Source organism: Cololabis saira, chromosome 16 (assembly GCF_033807715.1).
Source record: "Cololabis saira isolate AMF1-May2022 chromosome 16, fColSai1.1, whole genome shotgun sequence".
NCBI classification, from domain to species: domain Eukaryota; kingdom Metazoa; phylum Chordata; class Actinopteri; order Beloniformes; family Belonidae; genus Cololabis; species Cololabis saira.
The window spans coordinates 38,423,729-38,446,862 of NC_084602.1; the positions used below are offsets into that span (position 1 = coordinate 38,423,729).

General features: G+C 41.9%; 1 protein-coding gene across 1 annotated transcript in view; it reads right to left on the reverse strand.

The window, feature by feature from the left end:
- Positions 1-10,106: 10,106 nt before the first annotated feature.
- The window catches only part of LOC133461932 (metabotropic glutamate receptor 1-like), a 59,573-nt gene continuing 46,545 nt past the window's right edge, over positions 10,107-23,134 (reverse strand). The window contains exons 6-8 of the mRNA XM_061742959.1: positions 22,937-23,063; positions 14,891-15,818; positions 10,107-10,920 (exon numbers count right to left, since the gene is read on the reverse strand). Of these exons, the coding sequence (XP_061598943.1) occupies positions 10,107-10,920; positions 14,891-15,818; positions 22,937-23,063 (1,869 nt within the window). The remainder of the gene's footprint in view (positions 10,921-14,890; positions 15,819-22,936; positions 23,064-23,134) is intronic.

A 23,134-nucleotide genomic window follows, 5' to 3' on the forward strand; every position in this document is an offset into this window, starting at 1 on the left:
CAAAATATCGATTTTATTCACTAAAAAATAAGAAATGCCCGGCATATTTATTTTTAAAATTCAGTCTGAAAATGACGATGTTACGTGTACTGGTATGGGGGGGCAGTTTGGTGTTTTCTCCTCTTTGCTCCTGCTTCTCTCTCTCTCCCTCCACTCTGTCTCATACTCCCAGGTCCAGCCCATTCCCTCCACTCGGTTCCACCCCTCTCCACTGGTTGGGCCACCACTCAGCGGTCCCACCAATCAATTCAGCTCGTCACCATATATTAAGCACCTGTGTCCCAGCCATCAGGTCTCTTCTCCTCCAGCTGCAATCCCCCTGTGCTCCAGCCAGCAGTCTCAGTACTTTGTTTCTCAGTTTGAGTCCTCAGTTAACCTTCCCCAGTAGTGCATTTTCAGTTTGCAAACGTTCTCACACAGGTCCTTATGGGGAAGGGACAGGGTAAGATGGGGTACCCTGTACATTGCATCACATAGGTAGTACACCAGGTTAGAGGTGAGTGCCACATGTTGTAACTTCTTTTTTTAGGTAGAGTAGGAAGTTTTATTTTGGCTAGGTAGGTTAGATTTTGTTGACTATTAGAATAGCATTGTTTTGATTGTACTCTTTATTTGGCACCACCAGTCCCTTCCCTTAACCTTTTGTGATTTTCAGAGGTTTTTAGTTAATAAACAAGCCTTTTCTGTTCACTTTACCCAGTTGTCGGTTTCCATTTCTTTCATTTTTGGGTATACACATGTTAATGTCCCTATCGAGCCAATTACCACCACCTTGGGACATTACAGACGACTTAAAGCATTCTGGGAAATTTTCTCTAGCCCTCGGTCAGCTAGTCAGCATCTGAAATCCCTCGCTGTGAAGGGCTAGATTCATACACACTAGCCCTCGTTTAGGCAACTACCCCTGGATGAAAAGAGGAATTGGGACACCACTACCCTCACGGGAACGCGCAAAATTTAGGGGTAGGGATGAAAAGTAGGACTAGGGGGGGATTGGGACTGGGACTTAGTCTGGGTCTTGAGAGCGATGAGAGAGCGATGGCGGCAGGTTGTGATGCTCCCCGGGAGCCCGACTCACTTTGATCCCGTCCCAGCGGTGCTCTTCCCCGGACAGGAGGGGGTCGTGCCGCATCATTTGTCTGACATGTTCGGCACCTGCCTCATCAATGTTTAAACGCTCCTGGGAGAGTGGTTTAGGTGATTGTGTATGCATCGATGGGGCCAAGCGTTTTAACCTTGGCCGTGCATTAATATCTGAATACATTTTCTAGAGCAGACCACGCACTGCGACGGCCTTGTCAAAGTTTGCACATGGGTTGTTAGTAGGTCTCATGATGGCATCGAACTCTGCTGTAAAAAGCTAAATCTAACAGCAAACAAACAATTAAAGTGTTGTACCATCAAAACTAAATAAATAAATGCATAATGCTTCTGAAGCTGAAAACAATACTCTTGTGACTGCATGATTAGTTGTGCGTCGATTAACACGCCTGGATAGAAACTTCTGAACCCGATGTTAAAGTGCAGGTCCAAGAGGAGTAAACCTTAGTAAACCTCTAGTTAGTGTTTGGTAAAGTCTGTAGTTAGTGTTTGGTAAAGTCTGTAGTTAGTGTTTGGTAAAGTCTGTAGTTAGTGTTTGGTAAAGTCTGTAGTTAGTGTTTAGTAAACCTCTAGTTAGTGTTTGGTAAAGTCTGTAGTTAGTGTTTAGTAAAGCCTCTAGTGAGTGTTTAGTAAACCTCTAGTTAGTGTTTAGTAAAGCCTCTAGTTAGTGTTTAGTAAAACCTGTAATTATTTCTGTGATTTCATCCTGGACCACCTAAAACTTCCGGAAGACATGGCGAACTCCATCACGTTTCACCGCGTCCATCGCCTAGGAGGAAGAAGATCGGAAGCCCAGAGACCCAGGCCCATTGTTGCCAAGTTTGAACATTACAAGCAGAAGGAGCAGGTGAGAAGCCGAGGGCCCCAGCTACGCGGATTGCCGTTCTCCGTGAACGACCAGTTCCCCCGGGAGATCCTGGACCGTCGCCGAGTCCTCTTCCCGGTCCAGAGGAGGCTCATTACGGAGGGAGCGAGGGCAGTCATCACCGTCGACAAGCTGTACGTGAACGGACAACTGTACCGCGACATCACCCCCTTGCTCTGCTAAAAATGATGAGTACAAATTTACTTTCTTCTACTCTCTTTCTTTCTCACTAAATGGTGATTAGATTAGATATAGCTACATAAAACATTTTCGGTACATATTAATGTATTAATAATTCTTGCTCTGTTAGTCTCGGTAAGTCATAGGCTCATACTGGTGATTGCCCCTTTCTTTCTTTTTTTTCTTTTCTCTATTTTTTTATGATTAGAATTATTTCCCTCCCCCCCACCTCACTCCCTTTCCCCATTCTTTTTCTTTTTTCCCTCTATGTCCCACCCTGCTGCACTTTCTATTTCTGTTTGGTAAACTGGTACAAATACACATATCATACATTTAGAATAACATGGCACACACATATACAACAGTTTCTCATGCAACATTACCACTTACATATAATGTTACTTTCAATGATTGGATCATGGATAAATTAAAGTTCCTGACTTGGAATGTATGGAGCCGGGAACAGGGCGAAGAGACTGACACTTCTTAATCAGATAAAAACCCTGCAGGCAGACATTGTCCTACTACAAGGAACGCACTTAGTTAAAACTTCAGCAGATACATTGGCCACGGCACAGCTTCCGCATGTTTTCTCAGCCTGTTACAACTCCAGACAAAGAGGGGTAGCAATTCTCATTAATAAAAGAATACATTTCACTGTAAAGGACACACACATTGACTCAGAGGGTAGATATTTAATATTAGTCTTGCAAATTCAAAGCTTGAATTTATGCATTTCTAATGTATATGGTCCAAATGTTGATGACTCCTCATTTTTTCACTCTTTTTTCACCTCACTTTCTGCTCACCTAGACAACACAGTCATCGGAGGAGACCTCAACATGGTTCTGGACCCTGGAGTGGACAGGCTCAGTAATGCAAGCGGACACAGGAGTTGGCAGTCAGCAAGTATTGTTAAGCAATATATGAATGATCTGGGTCTTTGCGATACATAGCGTTCTCTTCACCCAACTCTAAGGGACTACAATTTTTTCTCAGCTGTGCATCACTCATACTCTAGGTTAGATTATTTTTTAGTCAGTAGCTCTCTGATGAGAGATATCTCAGATTCCCAAATCCACCCAATCAATATTAGTGATCACACACCAGTTACCCTCACTCTGGAGAAGAGGGGGAGCGTACCATCCTTTAAAAACTGGAGATTTAACACATCTTTGCTTAAAGACCCTGACTTTATAAATTTTTTTAAGAAAGAATGGGACATATTTTTGCAAAATAATGATCAGCCGGAAACATCACCCGTCTCCGGTCCCCCCCGCGGCCTCCGCGGCGGGGCGCCCCTCTGGTCTTGGAGGGCCACTTTTGTGGGGGCGGGTGCTCCTCCCCGTGTCGGCGGCCGGGGCGGCTCTGTCTCTCCGGGCAGGCTGTCCCCTCGCCGGGTGGGGGTCATTGGCCTGGAGGGTGAGGGCCTCCTGGCCACGTGTCCGGCCCGGACCGGGTGGCCGGGGATTGCCTGGGTCGCGGTCCGCCGCCGCGGGACCCCTGGCTGCTTCTTCCCGTGTCGTGGGCCCCCTCGTCCGCCGCCAGGTGGGGTGGGCGGGTGGGGGGGCCACCGCCAGCGAAGGTTTGCCTCCTTCCTACCTCTCCCCTCTGTGGGGTTGCTGGTGGCCTGGGTTCCGGGTTCTTCCTGGTCGGCCTCTGGTCTCGCGGGTGGCGGGGTTGCTTCCCCCCCTCCCCCCACTATAGATACACTTCAGGTAGAGCTTTGTTTGGTTTATTACACACACACACACACACACACACACACACACACACACACACACACACACACACGCACACGCACACGCACACACACACACACACACACACACACACACACACACACATAGCCACATAGACATATACACACTCACGTACACTTATACATATTCATACATTCATGCATGCACACATACACACACATAGCCACACATATGCATACACACACAGTTACATTTAGCCACACATACATATACACGCTCATACACACACACACACACACACACACACACACACACACACACACACACACACACATATAGCCACTCAGTCACATACGTATACATACACATACACACACACACATAGCCACAAAGACATGTACACACACACGCACGCATACACACACACACACACACACACACACACACACACACACACACACACACACACACACACACCTAAAAAAAAAAAAAAAACACTGGGTTTGTAGCTATATATTTATGTATGTATGCGTATATATGTACTGTATATATATTAAATATAGCAATAATGCACATATATATGTCTTTGGTTTTTACCTGCATGGTATCAATCATTAATATGTGTGCAGACAAGGTAAATAAGAAAAAAAAAAATTAAACCTGTAATTAGTCTTTAGTAAACCTCTAGTTAGTGTTTAGTAAAGCCTGTAGTTAGTGTTTAGTAAACCTCTAGTTAGTGTTTAGTAAAGCCTGTAGTACATATGTTTATATAGTAATACACCAACTTACCATTGTGTCTGTGTCTCTCCTTTCTCTGTTCTTTATTCTCTCTGTTGGTTCTCTGTCTTCCTGCTCTGCCCAGCTGGCCTTCGCCCCCCTTACGATCCAAGTCCTGCTCCAGGCTCTTCCATCTAAAGGGGAGTTTTTACCTGCCGTTGTTTATGTAATAATTGCTCGGGGGTTTATGTTCTGGCTCTCTGGAAGGACAACTTGTGTTGTAATAGACGCTATATGAATAAAACTGAATTGAATTTAAAAACAGGACACAAAGGCATAAAAAAACATTTAATTTACTCCAGTTACACAAGTGCTCGTCAAGTGCTCGACTACAGCAAATATGGTTCAAAACGTCGCACAAGCTGCAAGTAGCTTAAGCAGTAATAGTAACAGAAGCACTTTATCTTATTGTATAACTCAGATAGGCTGTTAAAGTCTTAATAATTAAGAAACTGATGGATGTAAACAGCCAGCCACATCGCGTAAGCACACATCTCCGTTTAACGCTGTAAAGCATATAAATTTAATCTGAAAAACAATGATACACAATTCGTATATTCACAAAACATATGTAGATAATTTATCTTAATACAATAAACTCTACAGTTATGAAAGACAATGTTTAGTTATAAAATATACATATTTTAAAACAAGTCAACTTGTATTTTGAGCCCGTAGAAATAAGATAAATGATGAAAATCTGAATGAAAATGTGGCACTTGAACTGTTGCTACATTCATGACGCAGGCTGCACCGTACCGACCAAAGACTCAGTTAATCACTTTAAAGTTTCACGGTGTTTCGTTATTTAGCCCCACTCCAAAGGGGAATGAAACAGGAAAACATCTCGGGATGAATTCAGAAGATAAACTTCTCCCAACTAAAGATGAAGCAAATATGCAAAAGGGAGAAAATAACAATTGCAACAACAGAAGGTTATCGATTGTGTTGTTGGTTGTTTCTTGTGTTTAGACGGAGCTACGAAGGTCCGGGTCAGATTACTCCGACATGTCGCTGTCACACCGATTACATAAACATTTTTGTAATTAGTACTTTTGCTACATTCACTGGATTCTAGAAGAAAAAAATGCTACGTACTCAAATTACTTTAAAACCAAAAAATTCCCACCAAAAAAGAAGAAAAAAAAGTGCATGCAAACAAACAAATTCTGACTTCTCAAACATTTCAGTGCAGAATATTTCACATTTTAGGGGAGGGGCGTCTCTTAATTTGAAACATTATAACGTGGTGAGAGATGTTTATTTTCAGTTTGGCTGTTTGAGAAAACCTAAAAGAAATAGAAAAAGAAAAATCCAGAAGCTGAAAATTGAACAACGGATGTGTATTTATAAAGAATGCAAAAGAAACGCACGGAATATCTGAATATTCTGACATTTGGGCCGAGCCCAAAGACCACAGGTGGAGGTTTGCAGGGGTGGAGCTTTTAGGGGGGCATTTCCATTACCCCTAAATTTGCACAAAACCCCCAAATAAAAATAAAAATAAAATCCTGTAGTGGAAACTGATTCGAAAAAACTCCCAAATGTCACAAAATCCTTTTTATACGTCCAGGAGGGGGTTTTGCGGATGGTTTGATCCTCTGGTCCATCCAAAGGTTTGATGGAAAAGCTTTTTGTGCATTTTCACGTCTCGGGCAGCGCCGGATGTGGCGTCGCCAGTCAGTCTTATCACAATCTGGTCTCCAGCTGAGAATTACGCTGATTCAAACAACACCGTTCAATGGAAACATCACGCCCCCCCTCCCCCGAGTTTTGATTAGATTTATTTCTATTGTAATGGAAACCAACTAATGAGAGGGACCAGGTGAAAACTGAGTCCATGGCAAGGCTTCTTTAACCAAATCTCATCTATCAAACGTAATCTTGCGTGATTTCGACTTTTTGCAATTTTCCCTTTTAACTATTGCATTTAATCAGTTTTCCAGACCTGGAGCAGACGAGCTGCTTCACCCGCAGAAGCAGCTCGTCTATACGACTGTTTATAGGAGATGGATGAAGCTGTAAATGCAGCTTAACCTGGTACTGTCTTTGGGTCAAAATGACCTAATTCTCCTGTTCCTTCTTTCCTCCTGCTCTCTCTCTCTCCCTCCCTCCCTCCCTCCCTCCCTCCCTCCCTCCCTTCCTTCCTTCCTTCCTTCCTTCCTTCCTTCCTTCCTTCCTTCCTTCCTTCCTTCCTTCCTTCCTTCCTTCCTTCCTTCCTTCCTTCCTTCCTTCTTTCCTTGTTTTCTCCCTTCCTTCCTTCTTTCCTTCCTTCTTTTCTCCCTTCCTTCCTTCCTTCCTTCCTTCCTTCCTTCCTTCCTTCCTTCCTTCTTTCCTTCCTTCTTTTTCCCTTCCTTCTTTCTTTCCTCCTGCTCTCTCCTTCCTTCTTCACTTCTTCTTTTCTCCCTTACTCTTTCCTTCCTTCCTTCCTTCCTTCCTTCCTTCCTTCCTTCCTTCCTTCCTTCCTTCCTTCCTTCCTTCCTTCCTTCCTTCCTTCCTTCCTTCTTTCCTTCTTTTCATTCTTCCTTCCTTCCTTCCTTCTTTCCTTCTTTTCATTCTTCCTTCCTTCCTTCCTTCTTTCTTTCCTTCTTCTCTTCCTCCTTCCTTGACCCGAAGAAGCACAAGGGTTAAGTTTCTGGTCCTTCATTTTGAACCTGGAGTTCGGTCCTTGGTCTTCGTCACCATGGAGACGGTAGACCTGGAGTCAGAATGACTAATTGACTAATTGTAAATAATGACGAGGCAGTGATTTGCATCAATGGCCAAAACGATGGACTGGATCGATACTTGGAGGGGATCACATCCCTTTGCCAAGTTCAGAATAAGACTGTGGATCCGGGACGGGGAAAGTGTGAACTGAGGTCGCAGGAGTCCCAAGAGGCAGCAAGGTTGTGGCTTTAGGGCAGATTCAGTATCTGAAAATGTGTGTGTGCTCACGAATCCTAAATAGCACAGATGGGAGTGTCCAGCTCTGCAGGCTGATCTACAAACAGGACCGTCTACTTTCAGTAACGAACCGCAGTTTCCCCCGTTAGACACTTTCCAACCAGCAGAAGAGCAGCCTTTTCTTTTTAATATGCAACTCGGGACATTTAAAGACGAACCTGATCTGTTTAGGTCAAATATTAAGATGCAATCGTGCCTGAGATCAAAAAGAGGCCAATCATAATCATTTTGGACTTATTCAAATAAAAGATCGGAAAGAGAGATATCTTTCTTCGTAGCTCCAAACTAGCTGTCCTACGTCGTACAGCGCGAGCGACTGGACAAGAGGTCATGTGACAACACCTGAGGTAATCTCCTAACGCTGTAAGAAATCCTACAACTTCGTCTTCGACTAGCCGATTGAAATAACTCATTTATTCACGTGACTTCCCTTTTCACGCAACATAAAAAGTTACTCACGTGTGGTTGATTTTTGTGTTTTGACCTAATGACCTAATTCTCCTGTTCCTTCTTTCCTCCTGCTCTCTCCTTCTTTTCTCCCCTCGTACATTCTTTCCTTGTTTTCTACTTTCCTTCCTTCCTTCTTTCCTCTCTTTCTTTCCTTCCTTCCTTCCTTCTTTTTTTCCTTCCTTACTTATTTCCTTCCTTCCTTCCTTCCTTCCTTCCTTCCTTCTTTTTTCCCTTCCTTCCTTCCTTCCTTCCTTCCTTCCTTCCTTCCTTCCTTCCTTCCTTCCTTCCTTCCTTCCTTCCTTCCTTCTTTTTTCCCTTCCTTCTTTCCTCTCTTTCCTTCCTTCCTTCCTTCCTTCCTTCCTTCCTTCCTTCCTTCCTTCCTTCCTTCCTTCCTTCTTTTTTCCCTTCCTTCTTTCCTCTCTTTCCTTCCTTCCTTCCTTCCTTCCTTCCTTCCTTCCTTCCTTCCTTCCTTCCTTCCTTCCTTCTTTTTTCCCTTCCTTCTTTCCTCTCTTTCCTTCCTTCCTTCCTTCCTTCCTTCCTTCCTTCCTTCCTTCCTTCCTTCCTTCCTTCCTTCCTTCCTTCCTTCCTTCCTTCCTTCCTTCCTTCCTTCCTTCCTTCCTTCCTTCCTTCCTTCCTTCTTTTTCCTTCCTTGGTTTTTGTCTCTACGTTCAGTTGGTCTGTAACTTTGTGTTTTGCTGCTGCTGCTTTACCTGAAACAGGTCTCCTCTGTTGTAATTGAGACCCTGGGTCTCAATTACATTTTACCTGTTAAGGTTAATAAAAAAAATAAACATACAGCCAAGCTATGGATTAAAACCGGTGACGTTTGCAGACGCTGTTTTGAACCTGTTTAAAGGAACCACAACTGTTTCTGGACGGGCTTCTCGCAGACTTCCTTCACATTTGATGCCGAGTGGCTACATCCCTTTTATACGCATGTCCATGTCGGCATCTCATCTTCCTGCTCAGTTAACGCCGCCGTACTCGGTACGACCCGCTACTAAAGGAACATTACGTCCTTTTAAATTGCAGGAAAAGAAGAAAAAATAACAACTTTTCTAATCTCATGAAGGGCAGAATGTAAAATATCACTTATTACAGCGTATCGTATATATATTGCTTTTGTTTTGTTTTTGTTTTTATTTTAAATAGAAACTATAATGTACGGTGGCCGAGACCTGCCATTGCTGAAAATAAAAGTAACACTGCAAATAAAATAAACGCTTAGCAAATAAAATAAACGCTGCAAACAAAAAGAAATGCCGCTGCAAATAAAAGAAAAGCTGAAAATATAAAGAAACGCCGCTTCAAATAAAATAAAAATGCTGGAAATAAAATAAAAAAACGACGCAAATAAAAAAGCCACAACGGAAGTGAATTACCGGGGACTATTTTTGCCGATGCACCGGTGTTGCACATTAAAAATTACACGTAGCGACGTTGAACATTAACCTTTTCACTTATTTTCTCGTTCGTTGTTCTTCTTATTCCTCGCTCTTCTTATTTCTTCCTTTTCACTTACATCCTCTTCGTCTTCTTCTTCTCCTCTCACGTAAAAAACACTGGTGCATCAGCAACAATAGTCCCCGGTAATTCACTTCCGTTGTGGCTTTTTTATTTGCGTGTTTTTTTTTTTATTTGCAGCAGCGTTTATTTTTATTTGCAGCAGCGTTTCTTTATATTTGCAGCGGCGTTTGTTTTTATTTGCATCGTTTATTTTATTTGCAAATCGTTTCTTTTTATTTGCAGCGTTTCTTTTATTTTCAGCAATGGCGGGTCTCAGACACCGTAATAATGACCTTCAAACTTCCATCTTCTGCTATGTATTTTAAATAAATATTTCTATATATTACAGGAATTCATAAGTCTACATGAAGCACTAGACAATCCTAAGTGTCTTATAATAATAATAATACTTTTTACGCTGACGATGTTTGTCTGCTACTGCATTTAAGGATGTTAAAATATGGCACCTTTTTTATCTATTGTTTTACTCTTATGTAAAAGCTGAAATGAGACTCAGATACAGACGCGTTCAGGTTCAGCCCGCGCCGTCGTAAACCCGAGCGTTGAGGCCGCCCGGCTCACAGCGTGGAGGAGCTTTGCTTGTAGTCTCTGAGGATGACGGCGGCGTACGTCACGTTCGGAGGCGTGCACAGAACGGACTCGGACACCGGCGAGTTGGGGCTCGCCGGGGCGCCGCCGCGGTCGCGGAAGGGGGAGGGAGGCATCAGTGCCAGAGAGTCCTCCATGGCTAACTTCACCTCCACCAAGTCCTCGTCTTCATGGATCTGGGCGTTGTTGTACATGTATCCGTGGAGGAGGCCGAAGCGCTCGCTCTCCTCCTCCTCGTCCTCCTCTAAAGGGGAGCGGGGCTCCTGGTGGAACTGGGCGGGCAAGAGCGGGTCCTGCTGGATGAGGTGGGCTTGGTGGTAAACCGGGACGCCACTGCTCATCACGGCCCGCAGCTCGGGGCCCGGAGCCACGCCCCCCGGGAGGTTGCCCACGGCGACGCGATGAGGGATGATGCTGTTGTGCTGCAGGGGCTGGTGGGGGGAGTAGAGCTCCACCTCCTCCCCCAACGCCGCACCTTTTCTCATCATCCCAGCGGCAGCGATCTGCCCGTGGGCCATCATGGGGGGGGTGGCAGCGGGGGAGCCGTAGCTGACCGGGTCACTCTCGTCCTCCTCAGCCACGTTGTACAGAGTCTTGGTGCTGAGGCTGGAGAAGTCCCGGCCAGCGTTCTGGTAGGTGTTAGTTAAGGGTTTGATGACGGCCAGCTGATTGGAACCTGCTTCCTGTCTCTTCACATGCACTGACAGTCTGTGCCACATGTGATCCCCTTTTGGAGGATGTCTTGCACCTGGTTCAGACCATGACACAGACTTTCCGTTAGAACTATGAACAGAATAAAGACGGACCGTTACTTGGCAGGAACCCAGCAAGTCGGAGACAGAAAACACAATTCCTTAGATGTTCTCAAGACAATGTTCCAGGGTATCTGCAGGTTCTACCTTTTAGAAAGCGTTGAAAACATTACACTTTAAAAAAATATCAGTCATGTGAGAAAGATAGTAAGCCCTCTTTCAACAGGGTGTCCCAAGGATAAAAATGTCTTATAGAACCACTTGCAGCAGCAATAGAGGGAATGCGCATGACGTCACAGATGCGCCTTCACATATCAGTGGGCGAAATGATAATGATATATATGTGATATATGAGTGGCAAAAAGACTAAGTGGCAGCGTAGACTTTGTGTTTGAGCAACTGGAAAACATCTAAAATGGGAAAGAGCTGCTGTGCGATCGACTGAACTCATAGATTTAGCAAGAAATCTGAGTTATCGTTTTACAGACTGCCGAAAAATAAGCTTAAGAGAGACAAATGGATCGCTGCAATTCACAGAAACAACTGGATTCCAGGCACCGAAACGTAGATTTTTGGTTCCCATTTTGTATCAGTTAATGTTGGATTTTTGGGTAGCTAACGTTAAACGGTCAAATCATAAAGTTCGGTGTCCTCATCACTTTTATTTCTACAACAAATCCTGCCTTGAGGTCAGACCAAGCGTCAAGACTTTTGTAATCCTTCAAGCTTTGCTTCGTGAAATTAAGTACAGAGCCATGGGAAGTCCCATGGCTCAAACAGGAGGGATGAAGAGTATAGTATAGTACACAAAGAATTAAGTATTCAAATACCTACTTTAAAATTTTCATTTTTGTAGGAGCAAGCCTAGTGAAACGAACTAATGGCACTGTTAAGGCTAAGGCTCAGCTCAGCTAAGGCTAAGCCGGAGAGAGCCACTCTCAATGTGGATGAGTGAAATGTTTGCTGAACAGATGTTCAAAGTTCTTGAAAGCTGCGGCTTTCTCCTCTCTCTCCTAAGCAGGAACTGCTGAAACCAGATCCAGATCCTGATTGGTGAGACGAAAAACATGGTCATCACCCCGTCAGGATGGCCCCTTTGCTGTCCAGATTGCAACACCGACAGCAGTAAAGATGGCTGAACGATCTACATGCGTCCACCAATTGCAGTGAAAGCTAGTGAGAAATGTTCCAGGCCTTGAGTAGTGCGGGAAGTCGGAAGAACTCATCTGATGCCTATCTCACCAGCCACAAGCCTGAAGATGACTAGCCCAAACTGGCTGGCTACAACGAGCTGCAGAGGAGTCCGAGAGATGGAAGAAACTTTTCCACTAATGACTCATGCTGACATGTTAGGAATTGTTCCTTAAAACTCTTTACTTGCATTGCTGTGTTGTAATTATGATTACACTGATGTACATTCAGAAACTGGTGCCGAATGTTACCAAAGCTATAGCCGAATTATGTCAGTTGGCCAAAGTTGTGTCAGAAGACAGACGTTCAGCAGGCACCACTTTTGGGTCCTGGCTGACTTCCGGTCCCTGGACTGACATAATGCTAGATTATGATTTTGATTATTACTGTCATTGTACTGGTCTGTGTGTATCATTCTGTGTCTAAGTGCAATGGTCCAAAGAACCATCCAAACTTCCTTAGTCCAGTATTCCTAACTGATGACAAGGATGTTTATGATAACACTGGAGTATAGACTGTTTCATTTTGTTTACTGTGAAATGCTTTAAGCTTTTATGTGTCTTGGCCAGAGTGATTGCTCACTAGGAGGGTCGGAGAGGAATTTCGGGTTTTCGCCTCTCCCTTGACATATAATTACGCGTTAAGCCCTAGCTATTTCTTAAATGTTTATGAGGCTTCTATTCTAAGCCTAATGGACGGATTTTAGTTGAAGTTTCAAAATGACAAGAGGAGGTAATTGTGAGGTTAATCAACCTTTGAACTTGTTTTGTCATTGTGAAAATGTCACATGCTTGGTCAACAGAAGTCACAGCAGCCACTTCCTGATCTACTCAGGTTTTGGACTGTCCTGGTGACAGCTGCCCACTGTAATGTCAGGACTCAATCACACGTTATCACTTCCACCCCATTGTTCACTGTCTAACTGTTTACTGTTCATTGTCCTTATATGATCATTTCCTGTCAACGTTTCTTAATAAAAGCATCCTCTAGAGGGAGGATCTTGGGGAAAGCTCAGGAGTTCTCAATGAGGGCCAAACGTTGCCCTGCACTCCTGTTGCTCTCCCCCTCCTGCAGGAGTGCGCTAAAAACCCATTCCAAAGTAGTCTATGTGTCTTTCCTCGTTATGAATTTATGTAATGTTGATTTGGACCCAACACTCTTTCAACATTTTGGGTTGCCGACCGCTGCTCTAGTAGGTACTAGTGGAATGCAACCAAAAGTGGCCGAAGCCCGCTCCCTAAACAATGACAGGCATTGCATGTGTGTCTCTATTTAATTACAGTTTTGTGTTTATGCCTTGTTTGAATAAATATATGAATAGTATTTACATATTGTTGTGATTGATTAAGCATCAGGTCCATTTCAGTGATGCTGATATACGGTGTAATCTGATTACTATAATGGTAAATAATGTAATTTCAAGTTGAAAATTGTATGTTTAATATTTAAAATTCAGGTTTCATCTCTAATTTAGTCCAATTTAAATCAGTAACATTTACTATTCCTTCCTTTTCTGAGGTGGAGGGGGGTGTTGGAGCTGGTTATTCTGCTAGAGGACTTTGGGACTAGTTAGTAGTCGTGTCAATCCTTAAAAGCACTGGAGTCAATCCTCCAATAGTGTAGAAATAGCGGTAGTGCAGTCGCCACACAGATCTACGGAAGAGTATTAGGGCCAGGCAGGAGAAAAATAAAAATAATATTTTAGAGGAGGAAGATCTTTTTTTCATTATGCACTTCGAGAAAAAAGTCAAAATGTTGAGAAAAAAGTTGAAAAGTCAAGATTAATGTTGAAGTAGAATTTCGAGAAAAAAGTCGAAATGTTGAGAAAAAAGTCGAAATGTCGAGAAAAAAGTCGAAAAGTCGAGATTAATGTTGAAGTACAATTTCGAGAAAAAAGTCGAAATGTCGAGAAAAAAGTCGAAAAGTCGAGAAAAAAGTCGAAATGTTGAGAAAAAAGTTGAAATGTCGAGAAAAAAGTTGAAAAAGTCGAGATTAATGTTGAAGTAGAATTTAGAGAAAAAAGTCGAAATGTCGAGAAAAAAGTCAAAATGTTGAGAAAAAAGTCAAAATTTCGTGAATAAAGTTGAAAATGTGTAGAAAAAAGGCGAAATTTTGACTTTTTTTTCGAAACTGTATTTCAACATTAATCTCGACATTTCGACTTTTTTCTAGAAGTGCATAATAAAAAAAAAATCTCTCAATTTTTTTTTCCTCTTGCATGGCCCTGATACCTTTCCGTACATATCTGATCTTAGCTGATGGATGGAAACATTTCTAGTGAGTTCAACATCATCATCCACTTCTCTGTGTTATTGAGCTGCAGTTGAAAACAAGCTCATATGGAAACTAGCTGAACCAGGATGATGGAATACAATCACGCAGGATCAGGACATTACTAGGTTTGTTTTGGTCTCGGTCTTGATCTGAACTAGTCTTGGTCTCGGTTTAGGCGGTTTTGACTACAAGTCTAGTTAAAGGAGGGCGTACTTACTTTCTCACATGACTGCAGGTTAGTAACTGAGCGAATCCTGCAGGAACCCTGGATTCTGCACGTATGATTTTTCTCTCTTGCCTTTTCCCTCAGCACGCAGAGATGCTCGTTTTTAATTCCGCCAGCGGATCAAGAGGTTGAGGCGGCTGTGTGAATTGAGTTCTGACCTATATTAGTGGCACTTTTGCAACAGGTGCTCCTACGAAAAGGTAAATACAGTTACACGTCAGGTTTCCCCTCGGAGAGGGAATTACGGCTAAAACCAGCATCCCCGAGGTGCCTCAGGAGCAGGATTCACAGACTCAATTACCGGACCCACCTGCCGTTTCCAGCGTTCTTCTTCCTCTTGAACATGTTGAGCAGGCTGTTGCTGCGGCAGGCGATCTTGCCGTCGCCGACGTGCATGCGCACGGCGTCCGAGGTGGTGAAGGCGCTGCGCACGTTGCGCTCCGGCTTGGCCAGGATGATGTACATCTTGGGCGTGAACATGCAGCCCAGCGCCACGGTGACGCTGAGGCTCACGGAGAAGGACGTGGTGATGATCTTGTAGTTGCTGCCGAAGTAGATGGGCACGAACGCCAGCCAGATGATGCAGGTGGTGTACATGGTGAAGGCGATGTACTTGGCCTCGTTGAAGTTGGCGGGCACGTTGCGCGTCTTGAAGGCGTAGTAGGTGCAGCTCATGATGAGCAGGCCGTTGTAGCCCAGCGGCGCCACCACGCCCACGTTGCTGGTGTTGCAGATCAGGAACACCTCCCGGACGCTGGGGTAGGACTTGACGGGCTCGGGGGGCTCCATGACGATGAGCGTCACCTCCAGCGTCAGCTGGGCGCCGATCAGGACGGAGGCGATGACGACCTGGGCCCAGGCGCTCATGAAGCGGGGCTTGCGGGTGCAGATCTTCTTCTTGCTGCCCGCCAGGATGCGCGCGATGCGGTTGGTTTTGGTCACCAGGGCGGAGTAGCACATGGCGGCCGACAGGCCGACGAGCAGCCGCTGCAGGTAGCAGGACGCCACCGTGGGCCGGGTGATGAGCGTGAAGGGGCACAGGTAGCCCAGGAAGATCCCCGCCAGGATGATGTAGCACAGCTCCCGGCTGGACGACTTGACCACCGGCGTGTCGCGGTACAGCACGAAGATGAAGGTGACGAAGGACGTCACCAGGATGCCCAGGACGGAGAACACCACCTGGATGATGGACTCCGGGTTGCTCCACTCCAGGTAGCGCAGCGGGATCGGCTCGCAGCCTGACGAGGAGAGAGACACACAAAAAACTCAAAAATACTTATATTTTTTTACAATATTTCACAGCAGCAGCTCGTAAAAAGCTTCTAAATAAAGGCGGCACATTTCCATGACAAGTGCAAACCTACGGAAGAGTATTAGGGCCATGCAGGAGGAAAATATTTGAGAGGAGAACGTTTTTTTTATTATGCAGAGAAAAAAAAAATGGAAATGTTGAGGAAAAAGTCGAAATGTCTAGATCAGGGCTCGGCAACTCGCGGCTCTAGAGCCGCATGCGGCTCTTTAGCGCCGCCCTAGTGGCTCCTGGAGCTGTTTTAAAAATGTTTGACCTTTTTTTCTTCTTTTTCTTTTTTTTTCTTTTTCTCTTTTTTTTCTTAATTTTTTTCTCTTTTTTTTCTTTTTCCTTTTTTCCTTCCCTTTTCCTTTCCTTTTTAATCTCAACATTTCGACTTTTTTCTCAAAATTTTCACTTTTTTCTCAAAATTTTGACTTTTTTCTAAACATTTCAACTTTTTTCTCGAGATTGTACTTCAACATTAATCTCAACATTTCAACTTTTTTCTCGAAATTTTGACTTTTTTCTCGATATTTCGACTTTTTTCTCGACATTTCGACTTTTTTCTTGACATTTCAACTTTCGCCATTTGTCTTCATTCTAAGGCTGATACAAGACTTTTCATTTTTTGTGGCTCCAGACATATTTGTTTTTTGTGTTTTTAGTCCAATATGGCTCGCCTCTTTCAACATTTTGGGTTGCCGACCCCTGATCCAGATTAATGTTGAAATACAATTTCGAGAAAAAAGTCAAAATGTCGAGAATAATGTTGAAATACAATTTTAAGAATAAAGTCGAAATTTCGCCTTTTTTCTCAACATTTCAACTTTTTTCTCGACAGTTCGACTTTTTTCTTGACATTTCGCCTTTCGCCATTTGTCTTCATTCTAAGGCTGATACAAGACTTTTCATTTTTTGCGGCTCCAGACATATTTGTTTTTTGTGTTTTTGGTCCAATATGGCTCTTTCAACATTTTGGGTTGCCGACCCCTGGTCTAGATTAATGTTGAAATACAATTTCGAGAAAAAAGTCAAAATGACGAGAATATTGTTGAAATACAATTTCAAGAATAAAGTCGAAATTTCGTCTTTTTTCTCAACATTTCAACTTTTTTCTCTAAATTGTCCTTCAACATTAATCTCGATATTTTGACTTTTTTCTCGACATTTCGACTTTTTTCTCAAAGTGCATAATGAAAAAAAAATCTTCCTCCTCTAAAATATTATTTTTATTTTTCTCCTGCCTGGCCCTAATACTCTTCCGTACTGACCTGTCAAGTTTTGGATTTAAAAATAAGGGATATTTTCCACCACCCGCCATCCCACCAGCCCAACCAAGGTCCAGTATCCCTTAGATTTTAATACAGATTTACAAGAAATCTAAAATAACTACCTGTCAACCACTTACAAACTACAATTATGTTCAGAATCTGATAGTTCAACCTTTGTTGACACTGAAATGCAGTGGACATTCCTATGTATGTCATTTCTATAATAGACCCTAAATGAAAACACAAAAGGGAATTAAAGCACATTTATTTATTTTAAATATTTTCAGTTTATATACACCTTGATTGTCTTCAAGTGAAACATTTACATTTTATTTGTCATTTTCACTCATGACGGACATCGTTCCTTCCCCAGTGAGAGACACTAACTTTGCAGTTACTCATCTTTCAGAACCCGTAACTGTAACATCCTGCTCCTCTTTAGGAAAGTACATTTGCTATCCCATTTTTACAGATATTAATGCTAATTCTTCGCTTTTCCGGCAGAAATGTCTTCTCTCTCTTGTTACATCCATCCATCTCTCTGATTTGTTGTTCCGAATTTGCTCCCGTTTTCGCCACTAACCTTGCGAGAACTGCCATGCAGGCTACAGCAAGTGGCAGTTCTCGCGAGGCCAGTGGCAATTCAGTTTGCTGTTTCAAAATGATTATATTATAAAACGGGAAATTTAAGGGAAAGTATTCATACGGGAGGACGGCGGGAAAGAGGGGTAAAATAGGTAGTTTCCCGACCAAAATGGGAGACTTGGCAGGTATGCAAGTGTAAGAACTTCGGGTTCTGTTACATGGGCACATTAAAAATTAAAGGAAAAGCATCTTTGCCTGAGAATATACAGTAAGTCCCAAAGTAGGTTTTTAGTGCAACTATAAATAAACGTCTTTCAGCGCAGCCATAACAGGCTGGGCGGCGGCCAGCGGGGACGAGGCGAGAAAATCCTGCATATTTCATGGATACAAGTAGATCACCTTTCTTCCTCAAGCTGAGAAACACTCTTTGGATATCTGCAGGACTGTCTCAGAAAATTAAAATATTGTGATAAAGTCCTTTATTTTCTGTAATGCAAAAATGTCATACATTCTGGATTCATTACAAATCAACTGAAATATTGCAAGCCTTTTATTATTTTAATATTGCTGATCATGGCTTACAGCTTAAGAAAACTCAAATATCCTATCTCAAAAAATTAGAATATTCTGGGAATCTTAATCTTAAAATGTAAGCCATAATCAGCAATATTAAAATAATAAAAGGCTTGCAACATTTCAGTTGATTTGTAATGAATCCAGAATGTATGACATTTTTGTTTTTTTAATTGCATTACAGAAAATAAAGAACTTTATCACAATATTCTAATATTCTGAGACAGTCCTGTATATGATTCATTATTGCTTTGTTTATTCATTTATTCGGGTTTTTTTAGTTTTTTAGTCTTAGTTTTTTAGTTTAGTTTATTTTGTTTTGGTCATTTACATTAAAGATGTTTGCATATACACACTGTATATGTATACACACAGTGTAACCAACAAAACAAAGAAAATGAACAAAGAAGAGAAGAAAATAAATGTCACTCACGATTGAGGAGAGTATAATTTAGACAGTTGGATATTTAATACCAAGATAATTTATATTAGTGTTCTATATTTATCTATTATTTTAGATTTATAATTTTTTTTAAATTTGTAAATTGAGCTACTTTTTTTTAGTTCCTCATCCAGGCGGTTCCATAGTTTCACCTTCGACACTGATACACCTTGACATTTCTTTTGTTCTTGGCCATTTCTGCTCAAAAATTATTACATTACAACTTTTGGTTATTTTTTTGTTTATCCCCAAAAAAGTAATGTTTTGTTGGACAAGAGAATAACTGGCGCCATGTTTTTGCCTTTAAATATGTTTAAAGGTATGAAAACATTAAAGGGTTAGGTTATAATTGCATAAATTGTCTATATTTCATTACTTTATATAATGTCTTGGGGTTACATTTGCAAAAAATGCTAAAAACCAAATTCTCAAAAATTAAAAACCAAAATAGACCGAAAATGGAACAAATAAAAACGGAATGTGGGAAAAATTAAAACCGATTTCATCCGTCTCTGTTTGCTGCCCTGGATCTGTTTGGTAATTCATACTTGCTGTTGAATCTCAATATAATACTAGTATTAATATGTTGCAGAACTACAGTCATATAATTCATGCAACAGCTCAAAAAACTGTTTTAATAACACTAACCCAAATCAATATCGGAATCGAATCGGATCGAATCGGATCGTGATAATTGATTCTGAATCTTAAGAATCGGAATCGAATCGATTCTTGCCATTTGAATCGATCCCCAGCCCTAATGGTTGGGGCTAAAAAAAAACAAAACAAACCATTTTTGCATCTATCTAAACATCCCGTCGTGGAAGGAAAAGCGATGCGGGCTCATGCAGGCGGGAAGACGGTAGCGAGGAAGTGTTTTGTCTCCGAACGGCTTGCGAGACCTCTGAAAGTGGGCCAGAGCAGCGGTGAGTGAAGTAGGGCTGCCGTCAAAGATGATGAATGTGCTCTCAGGTGTCCTGGGAAAGCAGGGAAAATAGGACGGAGCAGGTTTGTGTAAAGCGGCGTTGCTGCAGGGACAAGCTGTACGGGGCACGAGGCTGGCGAGGGGAGAGGGAAAAGTAAAAAGTACTTTTCACACCGTCCTTAGGAAGTGGAAGAGGCCTCCTTTGATGGTCGGCCCCAGAAACTCCCGTCTTGCTTGTCTCTGGTGAAAAATGCAAAGCTCTTTTTTGCACATCAGCAGTGACGAAGCGAGCTCACTGAGCTGCAGGGGACGTCACGGTGGAGACGGCAACGAGTCCAACTAATATCCTCATCATCTTGGACCACGACTCTGAACTTTCTCTGCAGTTATGCCTACTTACTCCCATCTGTTGCCTTTCAAGGTCAAAATGATGCATTTGTGGATTTTACATGTAAATGTCCGATTAGATCACTTGAAATGCATCTTGGTGCAGACCAGGGGTCGGCAACCCAAAATGTTGAAAGATCCATATTGGACCAAAAACACAAAAAACAAATATGTCTGGAGCCGCAAAAAATGAAAAGTCTTGTATAAGCCTTAGAATGAAGACAACACATGCTGCATTTACTGTATCTATATAAGTTATAACTGGGGGAAGATTTTTTTTTTCATTATGCACTTCGAGGAAAAAGTCGAAATGTGGAGAAAAAAGGTCAAAATGTCGAGAAAAAAAGGTCGAAATGTTGAGAAAAAAGTCAAAATGTCGAGAAAAAAGTCAAAATTTCGAGAAAAAAGTCGAAATGTCAGGATTAATATTGAAGTACAATCTTGAGAAAAAAGTCGAAATGTTGGGAAAAAAGTCGAAATGTTGAGGAAATTGTCAAAATTTCGAGAAAAAAGTCGAAATGTCGAGATTAATGTTGAAGTACAATCTCGAGAAAAAAGTTGAAATGTCGAGAAAAAAGTCAAAATTTAGAGAAAAAATTCGAAATGTTGAGAAAATTGTCAAAATTTCATGAAAAAAGTCGAAATGTCGAGAAAAAAGTCAAAATTTCGAGAAAAAAGTTGAAATGTCGAGAAAAAAGTTTAAATGTCGAGAAAAAAGTCGAAATATGGAGATTAAAAAGGAAAGGAAAAAGGAAGAAAAAAAGAGAAAAAAGGAAAAAAGAAGCAAAAAAAGAAAAAAGAAAAAAAGAAGAAAAAAAAGAGAAAAAAAGAAGAAAAAAGGAAAAAAAATGTCAAACAAAAAAAGCTCCAGGAGCCACTAGGGCGGCGCTAAAGAGCCGCATGCGGCTCTAGAGCCGCGGGTTGCCGACCCCTGGTCCACACCGTAATTCCTGATCTGATACATCAGCGCTGGCCACTTGTGATTTCTCAGCAGCTGATTCAAGAGAGAAAACTAGAGATCAAATAAGGAGACCTTAGATGGTGTTGGAAAAGCGTCCTAACCTCCACGCTCGTAGGGGGACCCTTTGAGCTAAGAATTACAGAAGTTCCTTCATTGCTCTTTAAATGGAAAAAAACCTTAAAATACAGAAAACCTCCCAGTCTAATCAAAGAAAGTACTGTATTTTGACTCGGATAATGTTTGTGCTTTTAAATCACTTCCAATTTCTCGACTTATTTGTGCTGATAAAAAGCAACATTCCGGACGGCACTGCTTTTCGATTACAACTTGACTTTAATATGTCTAAGATCACAAATCTGCCCTTAAATAATTATTTCAACTGACTTTCACATACGCTTGTTACTTCTTTGGCCAGTCAACGGCACACTAGGTTCATCGTCAGAGCTAAACAAGTACGTAGAAAACCAACAGAGGCTTTAGAGCAGGGGTCGGCAACCCGTGGCTCTAGAGCCGCATGTGGCTCTTTAGCGCCGCCCTAGTAGCTCCTGGAGCTTTTTCAAAAATGTTTGAATGTTTGATTGTTTTTTTTTTCTTCTTTTCTTCTTTTTTTCCTTTTTTTGTCTTTTTTTCTTCCTTTTTTCCTTTTTTCTTCTTTTTCCCCTTTTTTCTTTTTTTCCTTTTTTTCTCTTTCTTCCCTTTTCCTTTCCATTTTAATCTCGACATCTCGACTTTTTTCTCCACATTTCAGCTTTTTTCTCGAGATTGTACTTCAACATTAATCTTGACATTTCGAAATTTTGACTTTTGTCTCGACATTTCGACTTTTTTCTCAACATTTCGACTTTTTTCATGAAATTCTGACTTTTTTCTCGAAATTTTGACTTTTTTCTCGACATTTCGACTTTTTCCTCAAGATTGTACTTCAATATTAATCGTGACATTTCGACTTTTTTCTCGAAATTTTGACTTTTTTCTCAACATTTTGACTTTTTTCTAGAAATTTTGACTTTTTTCTCGAAGTGCATAATGAAAAAAAAAATCTTCCCCCAGTTCTAACTAATATAGAAACATGCAGCATGTGTTGCCTTCATTCTAAGGCTGATACAAGACTTTTCATTTTTTGCGGCTCCAGACATATTTGTTTTTTGTGTTTTTGATCCAATATGGCTCTTTCTACATTTTGGGTTGCCGACCCCTGCTTTAGACTGAGCTCTCACAAACAAACAACAACAAAAATCATCAAACCTTAAAGATTCCTGCACATGGTTTTCATTCAGCTTAGACCGGGGGTCGGCAAACCGCGGCTCTAGAGCCGCATGCGGCTCTTTAGCGCCGCCCTAGTGGCTCCTGGAGCTTTTTCAAAAATGTTTGACCTTTTTTTTTTCTTTTTTTCTCTTTTGTTCTCCTTCTTTCTCTTTTTTCCTTTTTTCTCTTTTTTTTCTCATTTTTTTCCTTTTTTTCTCCTATTTTCTTCCTTTTTGCATTTTGACTTTTTTCTCAACATTTTGACTTTTTTCTCAAGATTTTACTTCAACATTAATCTCAACATTTGGACCTTTTTCTCTAAATTTTGACTTTTTTCTCGGCATTTCGACTTTTTTCTCAACATTTCGACTTTTTTCTCGACATTTCAGCTTTCGCCATTTGTCTTCATTCTAAGGCTTATACAAGACTTTTCATTTTTTGCGGCTCCAGACATATTTGTTTTTTGTGTTTTTGATCTAATATTGCTCTTTCAACATTTTTGGTTGCCGACCCCTGGCTTAGACCGTAGGGCTCTTCTTTGCATAGTGGGCTAAATAAACTGGTTCTTGTTCATGTTCTTTTTTTTATATATCTAACTCTGTATATCAAAGGCTGTGCGTGTCTGACTGACTGATTTTCTTGGGCAGTTAAGGAAGAGAAAAGAGCACAATCGTACCTTCCAGTTCGTCGTCGGGCCACCAGCCCAGATCACAGGCCTTGCACGTGAACTCATCCTGGACGACCTCATTCTCTTTACAGGCCGTACAGATCCAGCAGCAGCTCACCTCTCCCTTCCTTATCACCTGGGCCAGGAAACAGGTTCAGACATTTTTGTTTTTGTAATTGCATTACAGAAAATAAAGAACTTTATCAC